Here is a 23,704-nt window from a genome sequence, read left to right as displayed (position 1 = left end):
CAAAGGTCAGGTCGGACTCATTGATCCGCGTGATTGAGGAAGAGACGGCCTGGCAACAGCCCTACGCGCACACGTATACACGCTATACACACAGCCGTGTAGCCGCAACGCGTAAACAGCAGCGGGAGAGAGAGAGAGAGAGAGAGAGAGAGAGAGAGAGAGAGAGAGAGAGAGAGAGAGAGAGAGAGAGAGAGAGAGAGAGCGAGAAAGAAAGAAAGAGCGGAGGGACGCGTTTCTTTGTGTCACGTGCGTGAGTCGAGCCTCTCTCTCTCTCTCCGATACCTATAGGCTGACGGTCCTTTGTCCGTACTTCGGACGAGCATAGGTGTGTGTACGTATAATTTTTTAAATCCCTCCCTTTTTTTGCACGCAGATATCGCTCGCGCATATAATGCATTCGTCATACGGGCACACTCCGCGCGCATCGATAGGAATATTCACAGCGAGCCTTTATTTTTTTCAAATATATAAGAGCTTTATTCCACGAAGCCTCTCCGCGTATGTGTAGCAGCACATAAAAGTGTCGAGCGATATTAAAACCGATGGCTGATGCCTGTGTGTATGAATCGCTCGCTATTTATAGATCCCCAACTCGCTCCAATAAATTCCCTCGCCTCGGTATACAGCGCGTAATTACTCCGGAATAACACCCGCGCCGCCGGCTCACCGCCGAAATGAAGAAGCCGCAGCAGCCGATGTGGCAACAGCGACTGAGCGCAACACCGGTAGCGGAGGAGACCTTCTTTTGTACCCCGCCACCGCCGCTGCGAGTTGCCGGGCGCAGCGTAGCAACTTTTCGCCGGCTCTCTCGGATCATAATCGTTCTGCGCGAGCTTCGAGCTTTCAGGTGCGCGAATTTCGAAACTATACATATACGCGACCCGAGAGGTGAACGAACCGCGAGTTTGCGAAACGACGAATGTGAATGATCCTCTTTTTTTCATTGTTGCGGCTGTGTATAGCAGCTGATAATCGTCGCGTAACAATCACGCCGATCCCCGCCGGGGCAGATTCGGAATAAATTTCTCGGGCCTTGTATACCTATAGGCCGCTGATGATCACCTATGCTAATGTCAGCTGAGAAGCAGAGGAAATCAGCTGACGCGTACGTCCGCGAAGCCCCTTTGTGCGGCCGCTTCCGAAAAACTATACGGATTTTGACAGCGCGTTACCATCGCGGCCACATCCTCTCCTCCCCGTTCGCGCACATAGAGAAGAACACGACACACACACACACAAGTATATAGGTATGGATATACGTTTCTCTCTCTCTCTCTCTCTCTCGGCGGAGCGATGTTGCAGGGTATTACAGCGCTGTGCGCTCGTCAGCCGGCTCGACTCGATATTTTTAGCGCGGCTAGTAACTCTGTTGCTAAGGCATCAGCTGATCCGTGCCGGCCGCTCTTCCAGAGCCCGAGGCCAGGGCCGAATAGAGCCTTTAGCCGGGCCCCGCGCTCGAACTCGTCTTTGTTCGCTCGGACGGAGTTTCCCTCTGGAAACCCTCCGCTCTACTCAAATCTCCCGAAACCTTCCATTATATCGACTACCTAACGGCTCCCGATGCCTCTGTCTGAAAATCAAAAAAATTTCGTCGAATCCAAAAAAAACTCTCGTTTCGAGGTGAAAGCGGACGACTGTCCCGGGGCGACGGGAGCGCCACCTACGCGCCTATCGACCGGCCGGCTCTGCAGTCTGCAGTCTGCACAGTGCACACACTCGACTCGGCGACGGACCGGGCCTGCGCCTGCGCTCGTGATACGCTTGCCCCCACTCCGCCAGCGTCGAACAGCTTTCCACACGGCAGCGGCGGCGGCGGAGCAGCAGACTCGCTCGAGCACAGCTCGCATCAGCCGTCAGTTAGCAACCGGCACTCGCGCGCTCAAGTCACGAGAGAGCGCAGCGACGAGAAAGAGACTTGGATCCTCAGCCATCATCCGAGATAGGAGTGCCAGCGCGACGCACTCGTTTTTCGCCAAGTGTGATAGATCGTATATACACACACGTAACTTTGTATATATATCCGCGAAAGTGCCGGTGCAATACATACATAAGTATATTATACAGTATAGATCGTCGTGACACAAAAGAGGCCAAGAGTCGTCCGCCGCGACTATAGCTTTTCTACGTTGAAACTTTTGATACTCGTTGCTTCTATATACATCTACGGCTCGTGAATAGATACGTTGTAGATACGCTAAATATATATTCCGTGACGAGAAGAGAAGCTCCGTATAACCTCGGCTTTATTCTTCTCTATCTCGCGCGCTTATCGTCTGTGATCACGCACAAGTACACGCGCACGTCCCGATGATCATCTCTGGATTATGACTGCAAGTTTCTCGCTGATCCTCTACAAAAGTGATAACTTACGGACGTCCAAGCTTTCGAGCGGAGCTTGCACAACCTCGACCGCTACAACCGCTACTCAGTGTTCTCGAAGCTTCGCCGGGAGCAGCAGCGATTGACACACGGATACAGCGGCGCATCGACGAGCACTAGGGGTTCACACAGAGTCGACGAGGGAAAAGCTTCAAGATTCCTGTGGCAAACGAGCTGGAGATTTGCCCTGAGGCGGGCACGATCGCTTTTCGTGCTGTAAACGCCAGTATGGGTCAAATCTGCAATGACGTGAGTCTCTTATCTCTTTATCACATTACCACTATTTTCTCTCATCATCATCATCGCGTTGAGAGTTTCGGAGGCGAATTATCGAGCGCCGCAATCGCGACAAAGGTCGAGTCTTTTGTTCGGGCTGTACTACCAGTCTGACGAAACTCAGTCAGCTGATGCGTCGATTCTAACCTTAAATACATGACAAAGAACCGCTGCGCGAATCGCGTCAACGCGTCGATGCTCCGAAAGGAAGAATCGAAGGTTGATACGTTGCATAGCAAAAGAATCCGCGATTTGCGTCAGCCTGCACCCTCGAAATGGTAAAAATCGCCGCCGCCGCAGACGACATTGTACAGCAGCCTCGTTTCGAGCTCGTTTTCTGATGCAACAATCTGCCTGCTTTTCTCTCTTCTCCCTCCGGCCGCGCATCATCTCAAGCCGGTTCCCTCCTCGCAGCTCCTTATACCCGTCCTTGAGTGATTCCTCCCCCTTGAATTTTTCCTCGGAGTGGACAGGCCGAGACTCGTTACTTGCGCTGTATAAGTATACCTATAGCGGAAGCCAATGGAGCCGGGAGAGTTTCGGGGCCTTCGGGTTTACGGCCGGAGGGGTCCGCCTCCTCTTTTTCTCTCTCCCTCTCTCTCTCTCTCTCTCTCTCTCTCTCTCTCTCTCTCTCTCTCTCTTTTCTTCAACGGGTGCGTGCAGTCCGAGCTGCCGTCGGGATTTTTTCTCTAGTCCCTCTGAATAGCTGTACACAGTATACTCGTAGCTGAGAGAGGTTGTGAAAATTTAATAGTCGGGAGTGTTCCTCGCTTTTTTTCTTTCTCAAAAAAATCGTCAGACGCTCGTTGCGACAAAGTCGTAATGTAGCAGAGACGCATCGGAAAATACAGTTTTGGAGTGTGACCAATTCTCACTCTCGAGTCCGCGTGCATGAATATGCAGATGTTCCCGGAGCATTAGCATATCACGTTCCCCGGATTCACACATTGTATTTTAATAATGTTATGTTGCTTTTCGCGTATCGAAGACGAGGTGGAGAAAAAATGAAAAGCAGCGCGACTTTCAATGTCAGAGAGGAGCCGATTAGCATATCTTAATCCGCGTTGCGTAACTCTCTCTCTCTCTCTCTCTCTCGAGAGAGAGAGAGAGAGAGAGAGAGAGAGAGAGCGAAAATAGGAGCGAGTTTTCTATATGTGATGCGCCTGACTCATTGTCTCTCTCGCGCGCATTGTCTTTCTCGGCCGGCTGTGATAAGGCACGAGACTGCATATCGGCTTGTTTGTCGAAATTCCCGATGGGAGGAGGTGAGAAGCTGCTTCTCGCTTCGTTAGACACATTCGAATTGACCCGTCGCTTCGCGACTCTTTACGCGCCAGCGGCTGATGGGCAGGCTTTTTAAGCTCGATGCGTTTATTTTCAACGAAAATCGATGCGGAGGGAATCGCGCCGCTGAGATTCTCCGTTTTTTCGAGGCTCTCCTTCGCACCCTAGGCTGTATTGATTACGGCCCTGCTGCCGGCCGGCCGGCGTCACTTGCATCATCTTGTACTGCAGGTATAAGTACACCCCGAGAACTCGGTTGGTAAAGTCGACGATTTTCGGAGCATCTCGTCGGTGCCCGAGCATTGATATGGAGATTCGGAAAGCTGATGCCGTGGGCTTCTCGGAAGCTTATCAGCGGGATTTTTAGCTCCGTCGTGCAATTTCGCGTAAAATTAGACCGCGACGTCGCTCGCTAAATAGCTATACTTCTTCAATGACTCGCGCGTATAAATTATTCAAATGGCCCCCGTCGCCATAAGCGTATACACGCCAGGCTTTCGAATGTTTAAATCGGATTTTCAACAAGTTAAACGAGCCGACTGCGTGTGACTCATACGGACGGCTCATAAATTTGTCTAATTACCGCAGAAATACACTCCGTTGTTCTCTTGTATCATAATATATACCAGTGTAGTGTTGATCACGAAAATAAAATCGATCGCTGATCGATGACCTACTGACGCTTATTATTCTCGAATCCGTAATAGCTGCCTGTTTTGGTCTCGGCGAGTGGAAAATTTCGTACGCGCAGGTATATAACACGCTCGGACGGGCCCCCGTGCTCGGGATAGGTCGATTAAAAAGAGGAAGGGGGGGGGGGAAGACACTAGGCTCGGGAGAGGAGATGTTGACGAAAAGGGTGCTCGAATCTCAGATCGTAGCCAGATGATACTAGCCGCGTATAACCGGAGAAAGGTGGGACACGAAGCACACCTATACACACACAGCTATACGTGTTATTCTCTCCTCCGCTCGTTCGCGCTCAAGATCGTAAAATTGTTTTCCGAACGCGCAAACCGGTTTCACGCATATACCTATAGCTGTACACACACACGTATACCCTCGCGGCTCTCTCGTTTCCAATGTTGTTTACGCGCGGTCACGGAGGAGGAGCGCGGAGCATGACGACTCTCTATAGGTTCTTCTTCTTCTTCTTCTTCTATTCTGCTTCTCTCTCGAGAGGGACACATATGATGTAAGTGCCTGGTGTATACAAAAAGTGTCCGGTTACGGAAGCTCGTGTGTGTATAATAGTTTCGGGGGTGAGCACTCTCGCGCGAGTTTGTGTGAGTGCATCAACGCGATGAGTGACCTGCAACTGGGTCAGGAGTACGCAGAGGAGGAGAGGGTGTGATAAGAGTGTCGATTAGAAAGTCATTGTTTACGGCGGAGTTACGGGACCGGTTCTGGCATCTCTCGATAGACAAGGTAGTGTATAATTTTCGGCTGCTCCTTCGAGAAGCGCGAGAAAATGAACGGAGTGGAAAAGTTCGGGCGCGTTCTCGTTTTATTGTCGAAATTAACGACGGGGGGGGGGGAGTTCGTGCGTCTCTGTAAATAGTCGCTCGGTGTATTATAAAAAGTTTCTTTGTACAATAATCGCAGGCGTAAGGAAACGAGCGAGAGAGAAGCCTCGCAGCAGCGCGTACACCGATAAAAGTCTATCTCGGCAGTAGCAGTCGCTCCACTTAAATACGCCAGACGTGACTTGCATCTGGACGACGACTGTGCGAGAGAGAGAGAAAGAGAGAGCGTATAACGTATACATATAACGGAGCATAAGGAAATAGGCTCCGAAGAGTCATTTCTCGCTCCCTTTGGATAAAGATTTAAAGTCGAACGTGAGGACGGCCGAAGGGAGGAGAAGATCGTGATATAATGTATACGCCGGACACTCGGAAGGTTGCGCGGGGGCGACGGCAATTTTATACACGTGCGTGTCTGTGTGTGTGCGGATTTTGCTGTTCGGGTCGGAAAAACCGCATATACATGTATACGTGTAAGTACAGAGTTGACTCGTGCAGCGGTCACGTGGTCGCGGGGCTAATCGATAGAGTGACGTCAGTATCGCGCAGCGCCGACCGCTGCGCCGACCAATCGCCGCCGTCGGCCTGATAAGAAAGAGCATCGAACTCGAGTCGAGTGTGCCCGGGAAGGGGGGGGGGGAGATCTCCCTCTCTCTTTGTTCGTTCCTTGAGAGAGAGAGAGAGAGAGACATTTTGTACACGCATGTTTTTGAAGCCTCTTCTCGCCCTTATACAGTTTTTTCGTTGCCGAAAAAATTCGATTTGGAAAAAAGAGATACGTACGTTGTAAAAATAGGACACGCGCGTGTACAATTTCTACCTGTTCTATATTTGTATATATTTGTGCGCGTGTGTGGATAAGACGGGCGATGTGTGTTTGAACTTTCGGCGCGCATATAATCCGGCGCACAAAGCGCTGTTAATCATCGTGTCAATAGAGTGATTTTTCTGTTTGGTCAGACTGATTAAATAGAATCGTCTTCTTACAAGGCTCTCTCACTCTCTCGTGTGATAAAACACCGACTCGTCTCTCGAGCGAAAACGCGACGACGAAAATCCTCGACTCTGAATTATTCGTCGCTCATTCAGTGAAAGTTTTATCTCGCTTTCTCCTAAACCTACGCGCACACGCACCTGCGTTCTGATACCGCCGCACAATAATTCCCCCGAAAACCCAACGCCGCGCAGCCTTCGGCGCTCACGGAAACACGAAAATCCAATATATTTTTCAGCCTTGAGACGAAAACGAGTTTCTTTCTCCGGCGCTCGAAAGAAAAAGGGAGTCATCGCACTTTTCCCCCGAAAATAAAATCGATAGGACGCGATCTGCGCACACGCGGCCGACCTTGACGCGTGCGCTGCTTTCTTATCGACCCGATAGACATCGCCGCCCGCATAACACTCGCTGATGGTCAAGCTTGCGCGCCAAAAAGCAGAGGAATTTTTTTTTCGGAATTCGATGCTCTTATCTGCCCGCGCTATAGCCGCACGATTCCATTAGCCCCCGAAGAGCAGCAGCAGCACGGTAGTCCATTATCCGGCACGGTAGTAAAAACGGCGGCCCAGCTGATTCTTTATCGCGGCCAAGGTCGTCCAAGGGCTTTTTTTCGGCTGAGTACATGCTCGAGCACTTTATCTCTATGCTGTTGATGTGCACCTGGGTGCAGAGATAGTATACACAGACGTGTGTCTGTAATAAGCGAGGAGAGACGCGCGCGCTCGAATTAAGGCCAATAAACGTTGCTGTAGCTTCAATGGGAATTGATAGAAGTAAGGCTCGTCCCCCGATAAGCAGCGCACCTATAAAACGAGAGAGAGAGAGAGAGAGAGAGAGAGAGAGAGAGAGAGAGAGAAAAGAAGGAAGCGGAGCTCGTTAAACAAGGCGCGTTACGCGCTGTAAAGTACGGTGTAGTCTCTTTTTCTTTCTCTACCCCTGTTGTTGTTTCCCAAAGCCAGGCGGCGATAAATTTTCGGCGTAGCGGCGTGTATACGCTCGATTACCGACTAAACATAGCCTATCTATTTTTCTATTTTATTCGTCCGCTCCTCTTCTTCTTCTTCTTCTCGCCGCCGCCATCTCTTCACTTCGTCATCCGCGACTATTTGTAGTGATGGGCTCCGTTTCTACATACACACACGCAGCCCTTTTTTTCGTCCGCGCCTCTGCTCTCTTTTCCACGAGTTACACTTTATATGCTTTACGGCGAATTCGAGGCAGGGGAGGAGAGCGCTAAATAAGAAAATCACGCGCTTCCACACAGATACAAATCTCCGCTCGTTGCGCGATACATCTCACTTTCCCATAGGCTATACATAAATCCTTGGCTTATTCACGACTCGCTGAAAATCAATCGACCCCAGTCGACATCCCCCTACCTACCTCTCTCAATAATAATGTCTGATTAACGTTGCGGCGAAATTCTCGACGGGGAAGCTGCAGCAGCGCACAGTGGGAGTCCCTACTCTATTTTTCTCTCTCCCTTTCTTCTCCCGAAGGCTGCGCGTTATACCTACTTCCGAGTCGTCGGCTCTATACTCTACGGCAAACAAACCGAATCTCCGCTGTGTGTTTGCGCATCGCGTGATCTCCGGCGTCGGATTGATTAATTTTTCGCGGTTATATTTACACCCGGGCAACGCTCGCACGTGCGTTTTTTCTCGTCGTCCACCAGAGAGCCGCGATGATGAGTTATATTCGTAGTGTGTGTGTGTGTGTGTTTCCTTTGGGGTGTCAGCGTACGCCATGCCTGAATATTTGGTCCGTGCTCCACTTCCGTAATTACATTCTTTTTTCGAATATATCGGCTGTACGCGCGGCTGATTGAAAACAGCCGTTCGCGCGGCGGCGGACGCCCCCGCAGCGCGCTCGTAAAAGAGCGAGACTCGTTTTTCGGTTCCGTCGAGGAGAGAGGCCGACACGTGCGTGTATGCGTGTGTATGTGTGCGCAGGCGCGAATCGAAGGAGAGTCTCTCTCGTCGGATTGTAAAAGACGGCAGATGCTGCTACGTGTCACGCTCTCTGAGGCTTTTTTTCTCTTGAGAGAGGGCTTATCGAGGCTAATTGAAAAGACGGGGCTCAGCTCCGCTGCTGCTTTTGAAAGTTCGAGAGAGCTCGATTTTGTCATTCGGAGGATAAGAGAGCCTGTTTTCGCCCGGTGTAATTTACAGCCGACGAGAGTGCCTGTAAAACGTGTAATTTAAAAAGAAGATGCTGCGAGTTTTCGAGTAAAATCTCGAGAATTCGACGATGTAGAAACGCACGCGGTTAGATTACACTGTTTTCGACTAAGCGACGAGAGGATGAGCTGACGGAACTGAATTTCAGCCGTTGACGACGACGAGAGAAACGTGCACCGGCTGATTATACAATCTGCGAAACCTTGTGCTATATATTAAGCGAGAGAGTATCACACACACCCACTGCGATGCTTCGCTGACGCGCGTGTGTGTATACGTACGTAGACGCGAGAAGATAAGCCTCTTCTTGGGAAGAGCTCTAAGCGAGTCTCTATGCTCGCCTTGTTTTTCACGTTTTATTACACGCGGCTGGACGAGAGAGGGAATAAGTGCGGTATAAAGATCGTTTCTTTCTTTTTTCTCCTTCTTCTTCTTCTCCTCTCTCACAACTTGTTTGTCCAAGCACGAAACTGGCCGGGCATAAAAGTCGCATTATGTGGATAATACACACCGAGAGGCGTTGAGCAACCGCGACGCTATATACACCGAGAGAGAGAGAGAGAGAGAGAGAGAGAGAGAGAGAGAGAGAGAGAGAGAGAGATCGAGCGAAGGAGGAGGAAGAAAGCTCACGATAACACATTTTTGCTGCCGCTGCTGCTATACGGGGCTAATTAACGCGATGTAATATAGAGCCGCTTGTTTTCCACGTGCGTTTCTTTTTCCCCCTCCCGCTTGCGCTGGCTCTTTCGAAAAAGTTATACGACCTCGGAGAGAGAGAGCCGTTTATTCTGGTCGCTGTCCCTTGCTTTATCATCGTGTATAAGTGTACCGTTAGGTCCCGGATTATTAAAATAACCAAACCTGATGTGCCTGCGTGTGTGTGTATATATGCGTCCCTCTTTCTCTCTTTCTCACTCTTGTAAGAAGATTCTGTTTTGATAGATACGCGGAGCGATGAGGAGCCTATTTTCGAGCCTCTGCTTCTTTGTGCAAGTTATTTCGGTTATTGCCATCTGCACTTCCCTTCGATATGGACTTCGCTCGCGACGCTTGTTTATCGGGATTCGCGCGCGATACTCGAGAAAACAGTGAGCGATTTTAAATATTTATTATACCTCGCGCGACGCCTCGTATTTTTAGTTAAAAATCTTGGAACAATCGAGAGAGCTTATCTTTCTCTCCGCCTCTGTTTACGCCTCGTTATGAGAGCCGCCGAGAGTGTATTTTTCAGCGCATTCCGAATCAATAATCTCTCGTAAATCACTTGGTAGCCTCGAATATCTTTTTTTTTCTCTCCTTTAGTCCAGCATCGCCGTTTAATACACGCAGAGAGCGGAAGCCCTCGAATCAGATTTCTGCGCAGGCCGGGCATTGTCTTCACGGATGAGCAAACGCGGAAACGCCATAAATCGCCCCGTCGCTCATAACGCGTGTATGTGTGTGTGTGTGTGTGTGTGTAGGGAATTATAGGCTTGGCTCTCTCTCTCTCGTCGCGGCGTAAGTACTAAGGGACCGAGGAGCGAATAAATCAAGAGTCAGCTGCAGCCTCGAGGCTTATCGAGATTTCGGTAGTACTCGACTCTCCATCGCGCGCTTGTCAAGTATAATGATCGGATGATTCGGAGTAAATATTTACGCTGTATGCGCGACTGCGCGATATACACTTACACACACGCACTTTTCCGCCGAAAGCGCTGCAACGAGCGAAAACAACAAGCGCCCGTAACTCGCTCGGGTTGGGTTAGTGCGCGAACGTCAGACGTGTTTACCTCGTGCCATATTATAGCCGGTCTCGCACTTTGCCAACTCTCCCTTGCGTCTATAAAGCCGAAAAAAATTCCTACGTCGAGCGAAGGGAAGGAGCTGCGCCGTGTGCTGTATACCGTAACAGCGCCAGGAAAGTGAACATAGGGCACTTTTTTTCTAATAGGAAGATGTAAGTGCGAGAGAGAAAGCCTTTCTCTCCCTCAGTTCCTTTTCGACCCCACCACTCAAAGTTTAGCGGACTCAAAGTAGTCCTATTAGAAAAAAAGGTGTCGACTTATGGCTGAAAATTATGACGAGTGTAGCCTCTCGGGGGTCCGGGCTTTTCACACTAGAAAAAAATGCACCTATCCAAAATTTGATAAATTCAATAAAATGCACAATGAATAAAATTAATAACGGAAGTTGTATATTGCTAAAAAATGAATGTCAACAAATTTTGAATGGAAAAAATCGGATCAAAATTGCTCTACATCATAGTTTCATTAAATTATTTTTAATATTCATTATGTAACACTTTATCATTATCAAACAATATAGACTTATTTTCCTAAATTTATGAACAAGTAAAAATTAGTAAAAGCATGATTAAAATTTTGTTATTTTTTATATGCAAGAACATTATTTCAATTTACTTAAAATAAAAATTAAGGCATGTATTTTGCACTTATTTTTCTCCTATAATATTGAATATCAATCATACCTTATATTTATTACATGATGTAAAACTATTTTAATCCGATTTTTTCCGTTCAAATTTTGTTGACTTTTAATTTTTTAATAATACAAAAGTAACACTATTATTTGCATTTACTATGAACAATTAAATTTACAAAATTTTAGATAAGTTATATTTCCTTGCGCTGTTACGGTATGACTTTAGAAAGGAATTTTTTTTTCCTCTTCCGCTCCTAATCCTCGGAACCCCTGGAAAGTCGCAAGCCGACGCAAGAGTTTTACGACTCTCTCTCTCTCTCTCTCTCTCTCTCTCTCTCTCTCTCTCTCTCTCTCTCTCTCTCTCTCTCTCTCTCTCTCTCTTCGAACATCTGTTCGGTCGTGGGATTTCCAGGAGCCATTTAAATTTTTCGGCTGCTCGCGAGCGAGCTGTATTCCCTCTCTTCTTCTTCCCTCCCGGCCGGAAACGCGCACCGGCGAGCGTCCTTTTAAAAATGGCGCGGTACGAGTGCCCTTTGTATTCTCTCTTCGACTGCGGATAGAGAAATCAGCTGTCTACTTGTAATTGCTAATGCGTCGTGGTATGGTTCGAAAATTAGTCGGCTCCGCGCACGCCCCTCCGAGTCACCGTAATTTTAAATGGACTACTAATGCGTGTGAACGCCTGGTGTTTTCACCGCCGATAAGACGAGCCTTTCTGCACTACAACCTGCGGAATCTTAGAAAAACAGCCGTGAATCGTGTGCTGTTTGCTCAACTATCCAAATATTTTTTACCCACCTTTTCGCTGATGCGCGCGAGAGAAAAACAAGTCGTCGTCGATCTCCTTTTTCGGCGGTTATATCCACTATTATAATACACACACACGCACAGCAGTGGTAAGAAAAAATTACGAGCATGTGTGTGTGTGTGTGTAAGTTGGAAAAAAGGAGCGAACAATAGCATTGTTGAAACCAATAAGTACCTATAAGAATCGAGGTCGCTCGGCTCTGCTCGCTCGCGCGTGACGCAACATTTATTTTCAGACCTTTGATTCCAAGGCGCTCTCTCTCTCTCTCTCGCTGCATCGTGTTTTTTTCTTCACTCGCGCGTATTATGTATAATACAGGGCTCGACGGCTTTTGTTCTAGCAGGGGCGCAGCGTAGTAAACAACGCGATTACGTACGGGGGAAGGGTTGCGAGGGTCGGAGGAAAAAAAAGTTTTTCCCATGACTCCTCTCTCTCTCTATCTCTCTCTCTCTCTCTCTCTCTCTCTCCCTCTCTCTCTCTCTCTCTCTCTCTCTCGAAAAAAGAAGTATACAGGAGAGGAGAATCATCAATCGTAACTGCACGACGCGATTGTGTCGCGTTCGCGCCAACGTGCTGCCTCCTTTTTTGCCGAGACACACACGCGCTGCTGCTGCTGCTGCGCTGAGGTATGCACTTTTCGATCCTCGCGCAACGACAGCTAATTTTATAACGGATATAAAGCACGTTACACTGTACGCGTGTGTGTTTATGAATTTTCCTGCAGCTCCTTTATTTTATCGTCATATCTCGCGCGAGAGGAGAGAAGCAGAGGAGGAAGAAGAGCAGCAATAAGCAGCAGCAGCAGCAGCGGAGCTTGTCTCGTCGATCACGAAGCTGCTACTCGTCGTTTTGGCACGCCTCGCTCTTATGTGCGAGCGTATCTCGGAGGCTTGATGAGATTAAAAATGTAAGCCTCCATTAAAATTTATGGGCCTGTTTATCCGACGCCCTGACTCTCTGTGTGTTGCGCCAGCCAACGAGATGCCACTCCTGCTCTCGAGACTTTTGTTTCTGTGTAGATACACACGGTGTATTATCCCTGCTTTCCAACTCTCGTTAAAAGTTGGCGGACGAGTTGGACTACACTCGGGAGTGTCAAACTAACGATTTTTCCTGCCCGAAGAACATCTCTAAGCTCCGTCGCTCAATAGCACAATTACACCGCGATATTCCTCGCCGAGCCTAATCCCCCGTACCATTTTTTTTCTTCTCCCCGAAGAAAGACCTTGTGTGTGTGTATACCTGTGACCGAGAGGAGCTGTCCGGCTTTTGAAGGTCGATTTTTCTCCCGACGCTTTCAGTTCCTCCACACACACACACACACGCGCGCGCGCGCGCAGGGAAAAAAGAATCTTTTCACCCGCGATGCCTTGGGAAAATCGTAGCCGAGTCTAGTGCGCTATAGCTTCTTCTCCTTTCAGAGGCAGGGCAACGCTTATTCGCGCGCGCACAAAGCTACCTGTCTTGAAAAGGGACGCATAGGTAAATACGCGCTCGTTTCACACACAGGTGCGCGCGCTCTCGTTTTTCACGCTCGACCGGAGGAAAGGTTGCTTTTTCGAGCTCTGAAAAATAGTCTCGATTAATCTGTGCGCTGTGGTTATAGAGAGAAATTTAGTTTTCCGATACACAAACTTACGCTTGTTTACGATCTATACTCCATATACGCGCGCGATCGATATAATGCAATATTCTCCTTGCGTCACTACTCGCGGCCGCTCTTGTGCAAGACGAGGAAACTCTCTCTCTCTCTCTCTCTCTCTCTCTCTCTCTCTCTCTCTCTCTCTCTCTCTCTCTCTCTCTCTCTTATACATGCGGCGATACACATCGAGAGCGACGAATTCAGGTACATAGGTTTTCCGATCGGAGCCGCAGATACAGCACGACGACGGACAGACTCTTTTCTCATCCTCACGTGCGCTTCTTCTCTCGCGCATCCTTCTGATGTGTCCTCTTTTTAGTGAATCGAGTATAGCCGCGGTAATCGCGCGCACGTGAGGCGGCTCACGCGGATGCATAAAATCCGTGGCGCTGTGTTATTATTATACACACATATATAGCTGAACGCGAGTATGTGCGTGTATAAGCGTATGCAGTGGCTATATAGATAAACGCTGTGCGCTATCGCGCGTCGGAAAAAAACTCGACAAAAACAGGGCGTCGATGAGTCACATACGATGTGTGTAGACCCGAGAAACGAATTAGAAAAACGCGTGTTGTAGTACAGAGAGCACAAAGGGTTGCGGAAACGCCTGAGCAGACAGCCTGTCTCGATCCGAGTCTAATCGCTGCAGTGAGTGATGTCTTATCAGCTGGGTATATCGATAAGCGTGTGTACATATACGCATAGCCTCGCTCGTTTGCATGTGTGAACGTTCATACAAGAGAGAGAGAGAGAGAGAGAGAGAGAGAGAGAGAGAGAGAGAGAGAGAGAGAGAGAGAGAGAGAAAGAGTTCGTTGCACAGAGCGAAGGACAGGTGCGTGTATTATATGTATGGATATGCGATTGTTCGCGCGGTTATCGCCGCAATAGCTATACTCTTTCGAAAGCTTCGACTCGCCGGATGAATATTAAGTCGAGTGCGCTTGACCCTAGCTGTACGCGCGCGCGCGTGTGTGTGCTACTGTCTTACGCTTTTCGGCGCGGGCTTTTCTTCGGATGTTTTCGTAACGGTTAGTGGAGGCTTCGGCTTCATTAATTATTCATGACAGTAGCAGTCTGCGCAGCTGCTGCCTCTGGAATCGATTAATAATTTAATTAGTCGATCCTTTATACTCTATCTGCGTGTATGTGTGTTTTCGTAAACGAAAAGAGAAAAGCTTCTCTCTTATAAAGGGAAATACATAGGCACAAAGACACAGGGAGATTGAGAGAAAAATAAAAAGAGGAAAAAGAGGTTTAAAAGGCCAGCGGCTTTTCCACTTCTCTCGCTATGTGTGTGCGTGTGTGCGCGAGCAAACACGTGCTGCTGCTGCTGGCGTCGCTACCGTTGCCAAACAAGTTACGGCTCACTTTTTATGCAGATCCGCCAGTCTCCGATGGAATAATCTGCGTGTATCTATAGGTGTATACATCCACGTTATGCACACGACGACTACGACGAGAAACTTTGCACCCGCACTTTCCCCCCTATTATGCATCGGAAGCTAAACGTTTTACGTTATTTCGCGTATGCGTCCGATCAATTTTATTACGTCTGTGTCTTTCGGTACACATAGAATAGCATAGTTTCCGAGCCGCGCGAGAACGGCGCTGATGCAATATAAACACCTGATTGCGCGAGCCTCAGTCTATTAGTCGCTGTCTCGGTTCGAAGGTGAGGCTCTGCCCGGCCTCTGTGTGTGTGTGTGTGTGTTATGTATGTGTCAATCCATTTAAGGAGGAAGCCGATATAGCCTCGCTGCTATACACACGATCTTATACGGGATCCAAAGTGATTCGACTCTACGAGGAGGATCCATTGTAATCCGACGCGAAAATAGCAAAGCCATTGAATAATCCTTGATACACACAGCTCGCGCGCAATCAGTCCCAGCCATCTCGTGTGCGTTTGCTCTGAAATGTCATGCAGCGATAAGGCCACGCGCGTTATAATAAACCGCGATCGGCTCTCATTTTGGTCATCTCTCAGCAGAACTCGTTGTACTAAAGGGTATCTCCTATTCGTTTTCTGCTTACAGACACACATGCTGCTGATGGACGCGTTCCTGCAGAACAACCGACTGGACCACGTGTCCCGGGTGATGTCCTCACACCCGACTTATCTGGAACACTTCCTTCGGACGCAGAACTTCATCCTTCGCGGGGACGGACCTCTGCCCTACGACTACCGACATCTCATCGCCATCATGGTAAGTGTCGACGGGTCGACGTTCAGTTGAGACGATCGTCATTAACCTCGATTCTCGCCGTGTGTCTCTCGCGCTGCGAGAATATGACGGTTGTTTATTTTTATTTTTGCTCGTATATTATGCATAAATATAAACGCGTAAGGCTTGCACAAGAGAGAGAGGATCGGAACGTAGGTAAACGAAATGAAAAAAAAAATTGAGTCGCGATGCTAATGAACTCGGCCTTCGATGTGCTCTACAGAAGATGTGCCTGCGTTACGTCATACGCAGCGTCTCGAAAGTGTATTACGAATTTCCGCGCGCGCTAGATGAGGTCGTTAATAAGTCGCGCGCCAGGAGCTTTCCCGAAAGTCATGATACCCCAGGCGCGACCTTGGAAGCGTCCGCGGTGTGTAAAAGGAGTCACGGGTTCCAGACGCTTTTTTTCTCTCTGTCTCCATTGAAAGTGTTTTTTTCGTACACACATACGTGCAGCGCCGGAGATAAGATTAGGCTTTATATTGTCGGCTGTTAATTGAGAAATTGTTTTTTCCGCGGACGACCATCGAAGAAAGCTTGTTTTTTTCACGAATCCTCCTAATCGACAATCTCTCTCTCTCTCTCTCTCTCTCTCTCTCTCTCTCTCTCTCTCTCTCTCTCTCCCGCATAATAACGTTTCGGTCCGCAAATGCAGTAGCCGAGAGCCGTTTTTCCTGGAGTCCTTATCGTTCTCGCGATACACACAGCGCACAGAGAGCTCTTTCTCGTGCTTATATACTTATATACTTACTCTTGTCGTCCGATAAATTCGTGTTTGCTTTATTTTCGCGCCGAGACCGGCTTCTCGTGTGCGCAGTTGCCGCCTTTCGCTGGACAGGCACTTTTCGATACTCTTCGCGATCAACAAGAAAAGCAGCCCGAGAAGCTTCTCCCAGACGCTGGCATTGTCTGATACGACTGCATTCGCTCGAATATTTCAAGAAGCCTCTTTATCGCCGCGGTCGATGGCCCACAAAGATTTTCGCGAGTAAGATCGAAAAATACAAAAAAATTAAATTGAGAGAGAGAGAGAGAGAGTATACACGAGGGGAACGCGTGTCCTTATCGCGGTTGTAAATTTTATCTCGTTTTTACTGACGCGATTTTCGGAAAGCCGAGCGGGAAAAACTTATCGGGTGGAGAGAGAGAGAGAGAGAGAGAGAGAGAACAAAAAAAGCAGGGAGAAAGAAAGAAATGACAATTGATCGATCGAAAATACATTCGATCGAACGAAAAAGTCGATGCTATATACACCCAAGCGCACAAGCGCGAGATATAAACGATAAGATAATACCCTCGCTTTATATGTATATACCTGAAAAACAGGTTGCCTCTCGCGCGAAGCGGTAAACATCAGTATCCGTCTTATTTTGTCGAATCGCGCGTGCGACTGGTCTATAAATATTACTTCTGGATTTTAATGGAACCACAGGTATATTTAGCTCGAAAAATAAACGCTTACGCAATAGCTTTTCTCCTCTACTTGCCGCGCAACCTTTTTCTCCTTCGATATTTTGTAAAGAAAGAGACATCTCGTATTTTTCGCGAGATAAAAGAGGCGCTTATCACTGCGCGGAGACAATCGATTCGTGTATAAACACGTGCAGCGTCAGCAGCTCTCTCGCTGCATTAGAATTACGTAAAAGACGCGAAAATGGCGCGACGAGTATAATATAGAACCCGCGCGTCTTATCAGCCTCTTTTCCGACGAGAAAGAGAGAGAGAGAGAGAGAGAGAGAAACTCGGGCCGAGATTTTTGTCGGACCGCGGAAGGAGGTTATCGTGTGTACTTTTGTGATTTTATTGTTCGCTCTCTCGCATGTCGAGAGAGAGAGAGAGAGAGAGAGAGAGAGAGAGAGAGAGAGAGAGAGAGAGAGAGAGAGAGAGAGAGAGAGAGAGAGAGAGAGAGAGAGAGAGAGAGAGAGAGAGATAAGATTGTAAGAGTCTCGCTGAAACTGCGGAACGTGTACTCGATGAATCGAGAGAGGGACAGAATAATAACTATTTCTGAAATTTTCAGGCCGCCGGCAGACACCAGTGCAGCTACCTGATAAACCTCCAGAAAACCGAGTTCCTCCACCAGGGCGGACTCGAGTCTTGGCTCAAAGGCCTCAGGTCCATCCCCGGAAAGCTGCAGGATCTCTACGAGATCAACAAGATCCTCGCACACAGGCCCTGGCTGCTCAACAAATCACACATAGAGGTGAGCATCGACGTTAATTTTAACGCTCCGACAGTATGCATACTGCACATGGTAATTCCAAAGACAGTCGCGCTCGCTCTAAACGTCGATCTGGAGCAGTAGCGGCTTTATCTCGTCGGCGTATAAATTAGAATTATCAGCGAGCGATAAGGTGCTCGCGCGCGCGCGTTCGTGGAAAATAGAGTATATAATGTACTCGCGGAGTTCGGATCGTGTATGCGTGAACGTGGAATTGAAATTCGTTATTTTTTCAGAAACTGACGAAAGGAAAGGACAGCTGGTCGCTGGCGGAGGTCGTCCACGCGATAGTCCTCCTGGCGCACTTCCACTCGCTCTCGTCCTTCGTCTTCTCCTGCGGCATCAACGAGGAGCTCGACAACTCCATGGGACACCACTACAAGGAGAACATCCAGGCCAACAGCAATATACCCAAGCCTTTAAAGCTGTCGAGCAGTCCCAAACAGATCCCCAACGGCATCGGCAAAAATGGTAAGCGTCGATATCGATCGAAGATTCGAGTACAGTATAAGAACGTTGGGGAGGAGAAACTAACCGAACGTCTGTTCTGCAGAAAAATTGCCCTCACCGCCGTCCTCGCCGAGCATCGTGGGCGAACAGGAGGTCGGCGTGGAGACTCTGATGGAGCGCATGAAGCGCCTGTCGGAGAAGTCCGAGTCGTACCAGATCACCCAGGAGGAGCTGTCGAAACGCTTCGAGACCGTGGAGACGCAGTCGGCCGAGCTGGCGGCGGCGCCGCAGCGCAGCAGTTCCGTCCTCGACTCGGACATCGGCCACTTCATCGAGGACCCGGCCTTCATCTACCAGGACTTCGCCAAGCGCGGGCAGCTCAACGACATACCGACCTTCCGCGTGCAGGACTACTCCTGGGACGACCACGGCTACTCGCTCGTCAACAGGCTCTACAACGACGTGGGCAACCTCCTCGACGACAAGTTCAAGACGGCCTACAACCTGACCTACTACACCATGGGCACGCATAACAAGGTTGACACGTCGCGCTTCAGGCGAGCCATCTGGAACTACATACAGTGCATGTTCGGCATCAGGCACGACGACTACGACTACAACGAGGTCAATCAGCTGCTCGAGCGAAGCCTCAAGACCTTCATCAAGAGCGCGGTCTGCTATCCGGAGCGCGTCACCAAGAGGGATTACGACCGCGTCATGAGGGAGTTCAAGCACAGCGAGAAGGTACTTTTTCAGCTCTTTTCTACTGCCTATTCTATGTCCTTTGCTCGGATTCGGGTATGCTAATTATTTTCCTTTCCTCATCCCTAGGTTCACGTCAATCTCATGATCCTGGAGGCTCGCATGCAGGCGGAGCTGCTGTACGCCTTACGCGCCGTCATGCGTTATATGACCTAACTGTCCGACGACCAGATGGAGAGCATCAGCAGTGCGAGAGGTTTTTTCACGAGCCCGACGACGCCCGGTCGTGGCTGTCGCAGAGAGGCTAGTATGCAGAACGCGAGACCGTTGGCCGTCTCCTGCGGCCAGAGGCGCGAGCGTTAAATTTATCAGACACACACACACACACACACATTATATTGGAGACAAGGACGGACGAGGAGATTTAAAGGCAAGTTTTTATCCTCGAAAGCTACACTTGAAGCAGACGCAAACCTTTGAAAAGAGAAAAAGAGGCGAATTTTTTCGATTAGGTTTTGTAGACAATTTTCGTACGTCCAATCGAAGTTTGTTGTTATAGATTGTATTTTTTTATTTTTATTTTCTAACCATTCACGTTTAATCGCGCTTACTCAAGAGAAAGTGTGAGGTGGTGTGAGAGAAAGAGATGCGTTCTTTTCGTCTAAACGATTTTGTAAATATTGATTTGATAAATATAATCGGTTTTAACAATTCGCTTCTCGGGCAGAAGGATCGTTCGACTGACATCTTAACGAGATCTAATTCTCATCCAAGAGTATATTAGTTTTATCGCTTGGCAAAAAGACAAACATTATTAATTAACAATCGTATAAATTATTTAAGTGAAAACTATTACTTCTTCGTTACTTAGAATTGATAGGCAGAATCACAATCAAATTCACATCAAAGCTGATCTTTATATAACGAAATGGTCGAACGAGTCGCCTCGAGGCGACTTTAGGATTATAGATAAAGTTTTGTGATACTTTGGATCTTTGGAATCACGATGGAAGCGAACAAAAGGGTGGCAATTTATTGCTCGTCATGTCGAGGTCGGATTTGCGCGTCGTAACGTGTTCGAAATTAATTTCGTTTTTAATGGTGATAATAATATTTAGCAGTCGAAACACACGATAATAACATCGTCAGTTCCTCATATCAAACAAAATTATATCAATGAGAAAATCTTGAGTTTTGAAAATATTCATTAAAATATCGAAAATCTCGAGCTTATAAAATATTTTAGCTGTAACGAAAACCAAGTTGACGAAGTAGGGATCAGAGAGATTCTAAAATTCAAAATTTTATTCTGTTTTCTACTCTTAATACTTAAACGTACTTTTAACGTACTTTTATCAATAGATACTTTTACGTATCCGATTTTACTTTGTACACTATGATTTCAAAATTTTCTCCTCTGGCACACGTTTTTCAAACTTGACAATTAAGTACGACATGACCAACATTTAAAAAAAAAGTGGTTGTAACGAAGAAGAGGCTGTTTTATCAAATCAAATTTATATAATTACAAACATAAGTAGATATATAACTTGTAAATAATAAATATTATGTATTGTAATATACGAAGAGACATAGTTACGTTATGTAAATTATATTTAAATTATATTATTCTGTGATTGCATAAGTTTAACTTAAAAATATTTAAAATTCTAATATTATTTTTTGAAAAGTCAAGAAACAAGAATTCTTTTTCATCGCGAGAGAATTGTAAATAATTTTGGTACGATATTCAGATAAAAGGTGACTGAGCTGTCTCTTTGTATTAACTTGAATGTGTGGAGTAAATCTAGTGATTGGATGTGTGATTTGAGGCTCTCATAATTCAGTGTCTTGCGTCCATCGATAGGTTCGGCGCAGTTAATGTCAGCTGTAAGATAATCTCATTTTAACGATACTGCTATAACGATTTCAAAACTACAGCCTTTGAAATGAGTATAGTAAAAACGACCAAACATCAAATATATAAGGAATCCTCTTAAAGAGATACAAAACGCTAAAAGAATATTTTTGGCCAATTCATACGACTCCTCTAACTAGCACTAACATATCAAACGGAGTCCATAGGACAAATACAAAGGACAACACACACACCTAAATTCATTGTGATCATTATTTATAATCAGCGAACATCTGACATGTTTCGTATAGACGTACATGGATGTCAAAATTCTAAAATATCTCAAAATTTTGTAGATAAAAGCGCTTTGTTTAAATTAGTACATAACAAACGATATCGAGGACTAAGAGCAGAGTACTCGAAGTAGCAGAGTTATTCGAGCTAGGTCGGTGAGATTGTAAAAGTTGGGAGGATGATGGCTTTGTCGCGTTAGAAAAGAAATGCTGTGTTAAACCAAAATTGTACAGAATTCAAACATATAAGTTACTCTGGACGTAACAATTTTTATTGAATCGCCGCCTTATCAACTGTACGCGCCTTATTTTTACGAAACCACTTTTCTGTTTAACTCATTGATGTATAACTCCATTGTCATTTCTGTAAGAAGAGAGAGAGAGAGAGAGAGAGAGAGAGAGAGAGAGAGAGAGAGAGAGAGAGAGAGAGAGAGAGAGAGAGAGAGAGAGAGAGAGAGAGAGAGAGAGAGAGAGAGAGAGAGAGAGAATAATTCGCAAGACGCTATGCTGCAATCGAAACGAAGTCGGACCAGAGCTCGTCCGGCTTCACCTCGAGTCTCTCTATATATGCGTTTATATATTTTGTCATCGTCGTCGTTCCTTCTCTTTCCATCAGCGTGATTGTCCCTTTATTTAAGAATTAGTCTCGCGCGGCCGTTCCTCATTGCAACTCTGTTTTCAAACAGCCCACGGAGAGTTCGTCGGCTAAATCTATTATTTAAGTTTAAAAAGTGGCCGGGGATTCGCGAACGCTTCTCCCGATCTTCGCGAGTGTTCGAAACGTCAGAGGCGTTCGCGAATCTCCGCTAAGCGATCTCAAAAAGAGTGCGAAAGTCGAGGGATGCCGGGCGACATTTTTGTGTTGAAGTAAACCTTAATATACCCTTACTTTCGATCGTGATGAGGCGTCTGTAAATGTCTGAATGCGTAATCTTCGTGAATGTGAAAAGTAGGAAAGAGAAGGAAGCGTCAACACTTTGTAAAGGCTTTTCGCAGTAATCTCGTCGAAACGACAATCATCGGCAGGATTACTCCGGCAAGACTTCGACGGCCATTTAGTAATTAGTTAAGTCGCAATTTTATACTTTTTTCGCATATCGATCCAGTTCACTTGTAACATTGCGATGTCGGCGAAGCCGCGTTTGTGGAATTATATATTTATTAAGATTGTCGCAAAGAATTTTAAATGCGTTCGTAAACTTTGGTTTGTTTGATCCACGCCGTCTTTTTTTTTTATTATTATCCTATTCTGATAATTTATTGTAGCTATTGAGAAAAGCGTCAAGAGAATATACGAGGAGAGATAGGAGGATATTCAAAGAATCCCGCGTAACATTGAAATAGTTTATCGTTCATAACTGTTGAGTTTAGTTTGCTGACTCACGAGCAGCATAGCTTTATCGTTTCACACTTCGCGTTTTTATTTAAAAATAGAAAATATACGCAATATATTGCAAGATGAGAATAAAACGCTAACCTATGTAACAGGAACAGCGATGTTTCCGAGCACGTGGTTCCGAGAGAAATTATAAAAGAATTAATGATGACGAAACAAATCGAATCGAGACCTAACGTCTCGAGATCTATAGTCAAAGCTCTGAAAGTGCAGATAACGTCTTCGATCTTGCGACTTTTTTACTAGATCTAAAAGATATAAAATGTTACAAAAAGATGCGTATAGTAACGTTGTACGTTCGGATGCGTCGTTTCCACTTTCGAAAGTCACAAAGCATATTAATTGTACAAGCCACCGTATCAAGAGTGATAATTCAAGTGATTTGACTTGACCCTTCTGAGGATCATGGATGAAAGAAAGAAAAGCGTGACGAGAAAAAAAAATATGATTGGTAATCGTACTGGTTCGAAGCGTTGGAGATTGAAGACTTGTTTCCTCTCTCTTTTTGTAGAAAAATATTTATCTATGTAAAGTATATATTGTCACCTATTGAGCAACAACATCGTGCTCTTTATGATTGTGTAACATCTTTGTATCCTCTCGGTCTCTTAATAATTTTAAGCGGAGCGGTCCAAAGCTTAATTTTATCATAGATCGAAGGAAAACAATTGCGCAGGCTTATCTCTGCAATATAAGGAGCACGCTCTATTAGGTGACATAAGTGTGATTTTGTATTATTTTTTTTTATATTTTTAATATTTTTTTAAGTTTTCTTCGCTGACGCTTTGAGCGAAGTGTGACTATCACCATGTGGGGAGGGTTGTATGTGATGTGATTTCTTTTATATCGTAATGAATAATGAACACTCTAAGAAATGTTATAGTTTCATATATAAGTGATATGTTATTTGTCATTTATTTTATCCCTTAATAAATGATGTTATATAAAAAATCATGTTATTTAATTTTCCTCGGCACCTTCCTTCCACTTAATTATACTTGTTTAAATATTTATTGAAATTTCATGATATTTATTAATTTAAA

The 23,704-nt window shown here is 46.5% G+C and overlaps 1 protein-coding gene across 3 annotated transcripts; it reads left to right on the top strand.

Moving 5' to 3' along the window:
- The first annotated feature begins 1,701 nt into the window (after positions 1-1,701).
- Positions 1,702-23,612, top strand: LOC100122271 (sestrin homolog). Of its 3 annotated transcripts, none has more exons than XM_031924476.2 (6): positions 1,702-2,628; positions 15,553-15,723; positions 17,762-17,944; positions 18,199-18,433; positions 18,516-19,156; positions 19,244-23,612. In XM_031924476.2, exons 1-6 carry the CDS (start codon positions 2,608-2,610, stop codon positions 19,328-19,330), a joined length of 1,338 nt encoding a protein of 445 aa, XP_031780336.1. In that variant the 5' UTR covers positions 1,702-2,607; the 3' UTR covers positions 19,331-23,612. The 3 variants fall into 3 exon arrangements, with proteins under 3 accessions (XP_031780336.1, XP_032453215.1, XP_032453214.1); XM_032597324.1 differs by lacking the exon at positions 1,702-2,628 and adding an exon at positions 4,755-5,367; XM_032597323.1 differs by lacking the exon at positions 1,702-2,628 and adding an exon at positions 12,601-12,778.
- The last annotated feature ends 92 nt before the right edge of the window (positions 23,613-23,704 follow it).

This window comes from Nasonia vitripennis, chromosome 2, assembly GCF_009193385.2.
Source record: "Nasonia vitripennis strain AsymCx chromosome 2, Nvit_psr_1.1, whole genome shotgun sequence".
Taxonomy (NCBI): domain Eukaryota; kingdom Metazoa; phylum Arthropoda; class Insecta; order Hymenoptera; family Pteromalidae; genus Nasonia; species Nasonia vitripennis.
This window is presented reverse-complemented; position numbering and strand designations above follow the sequence as displayed.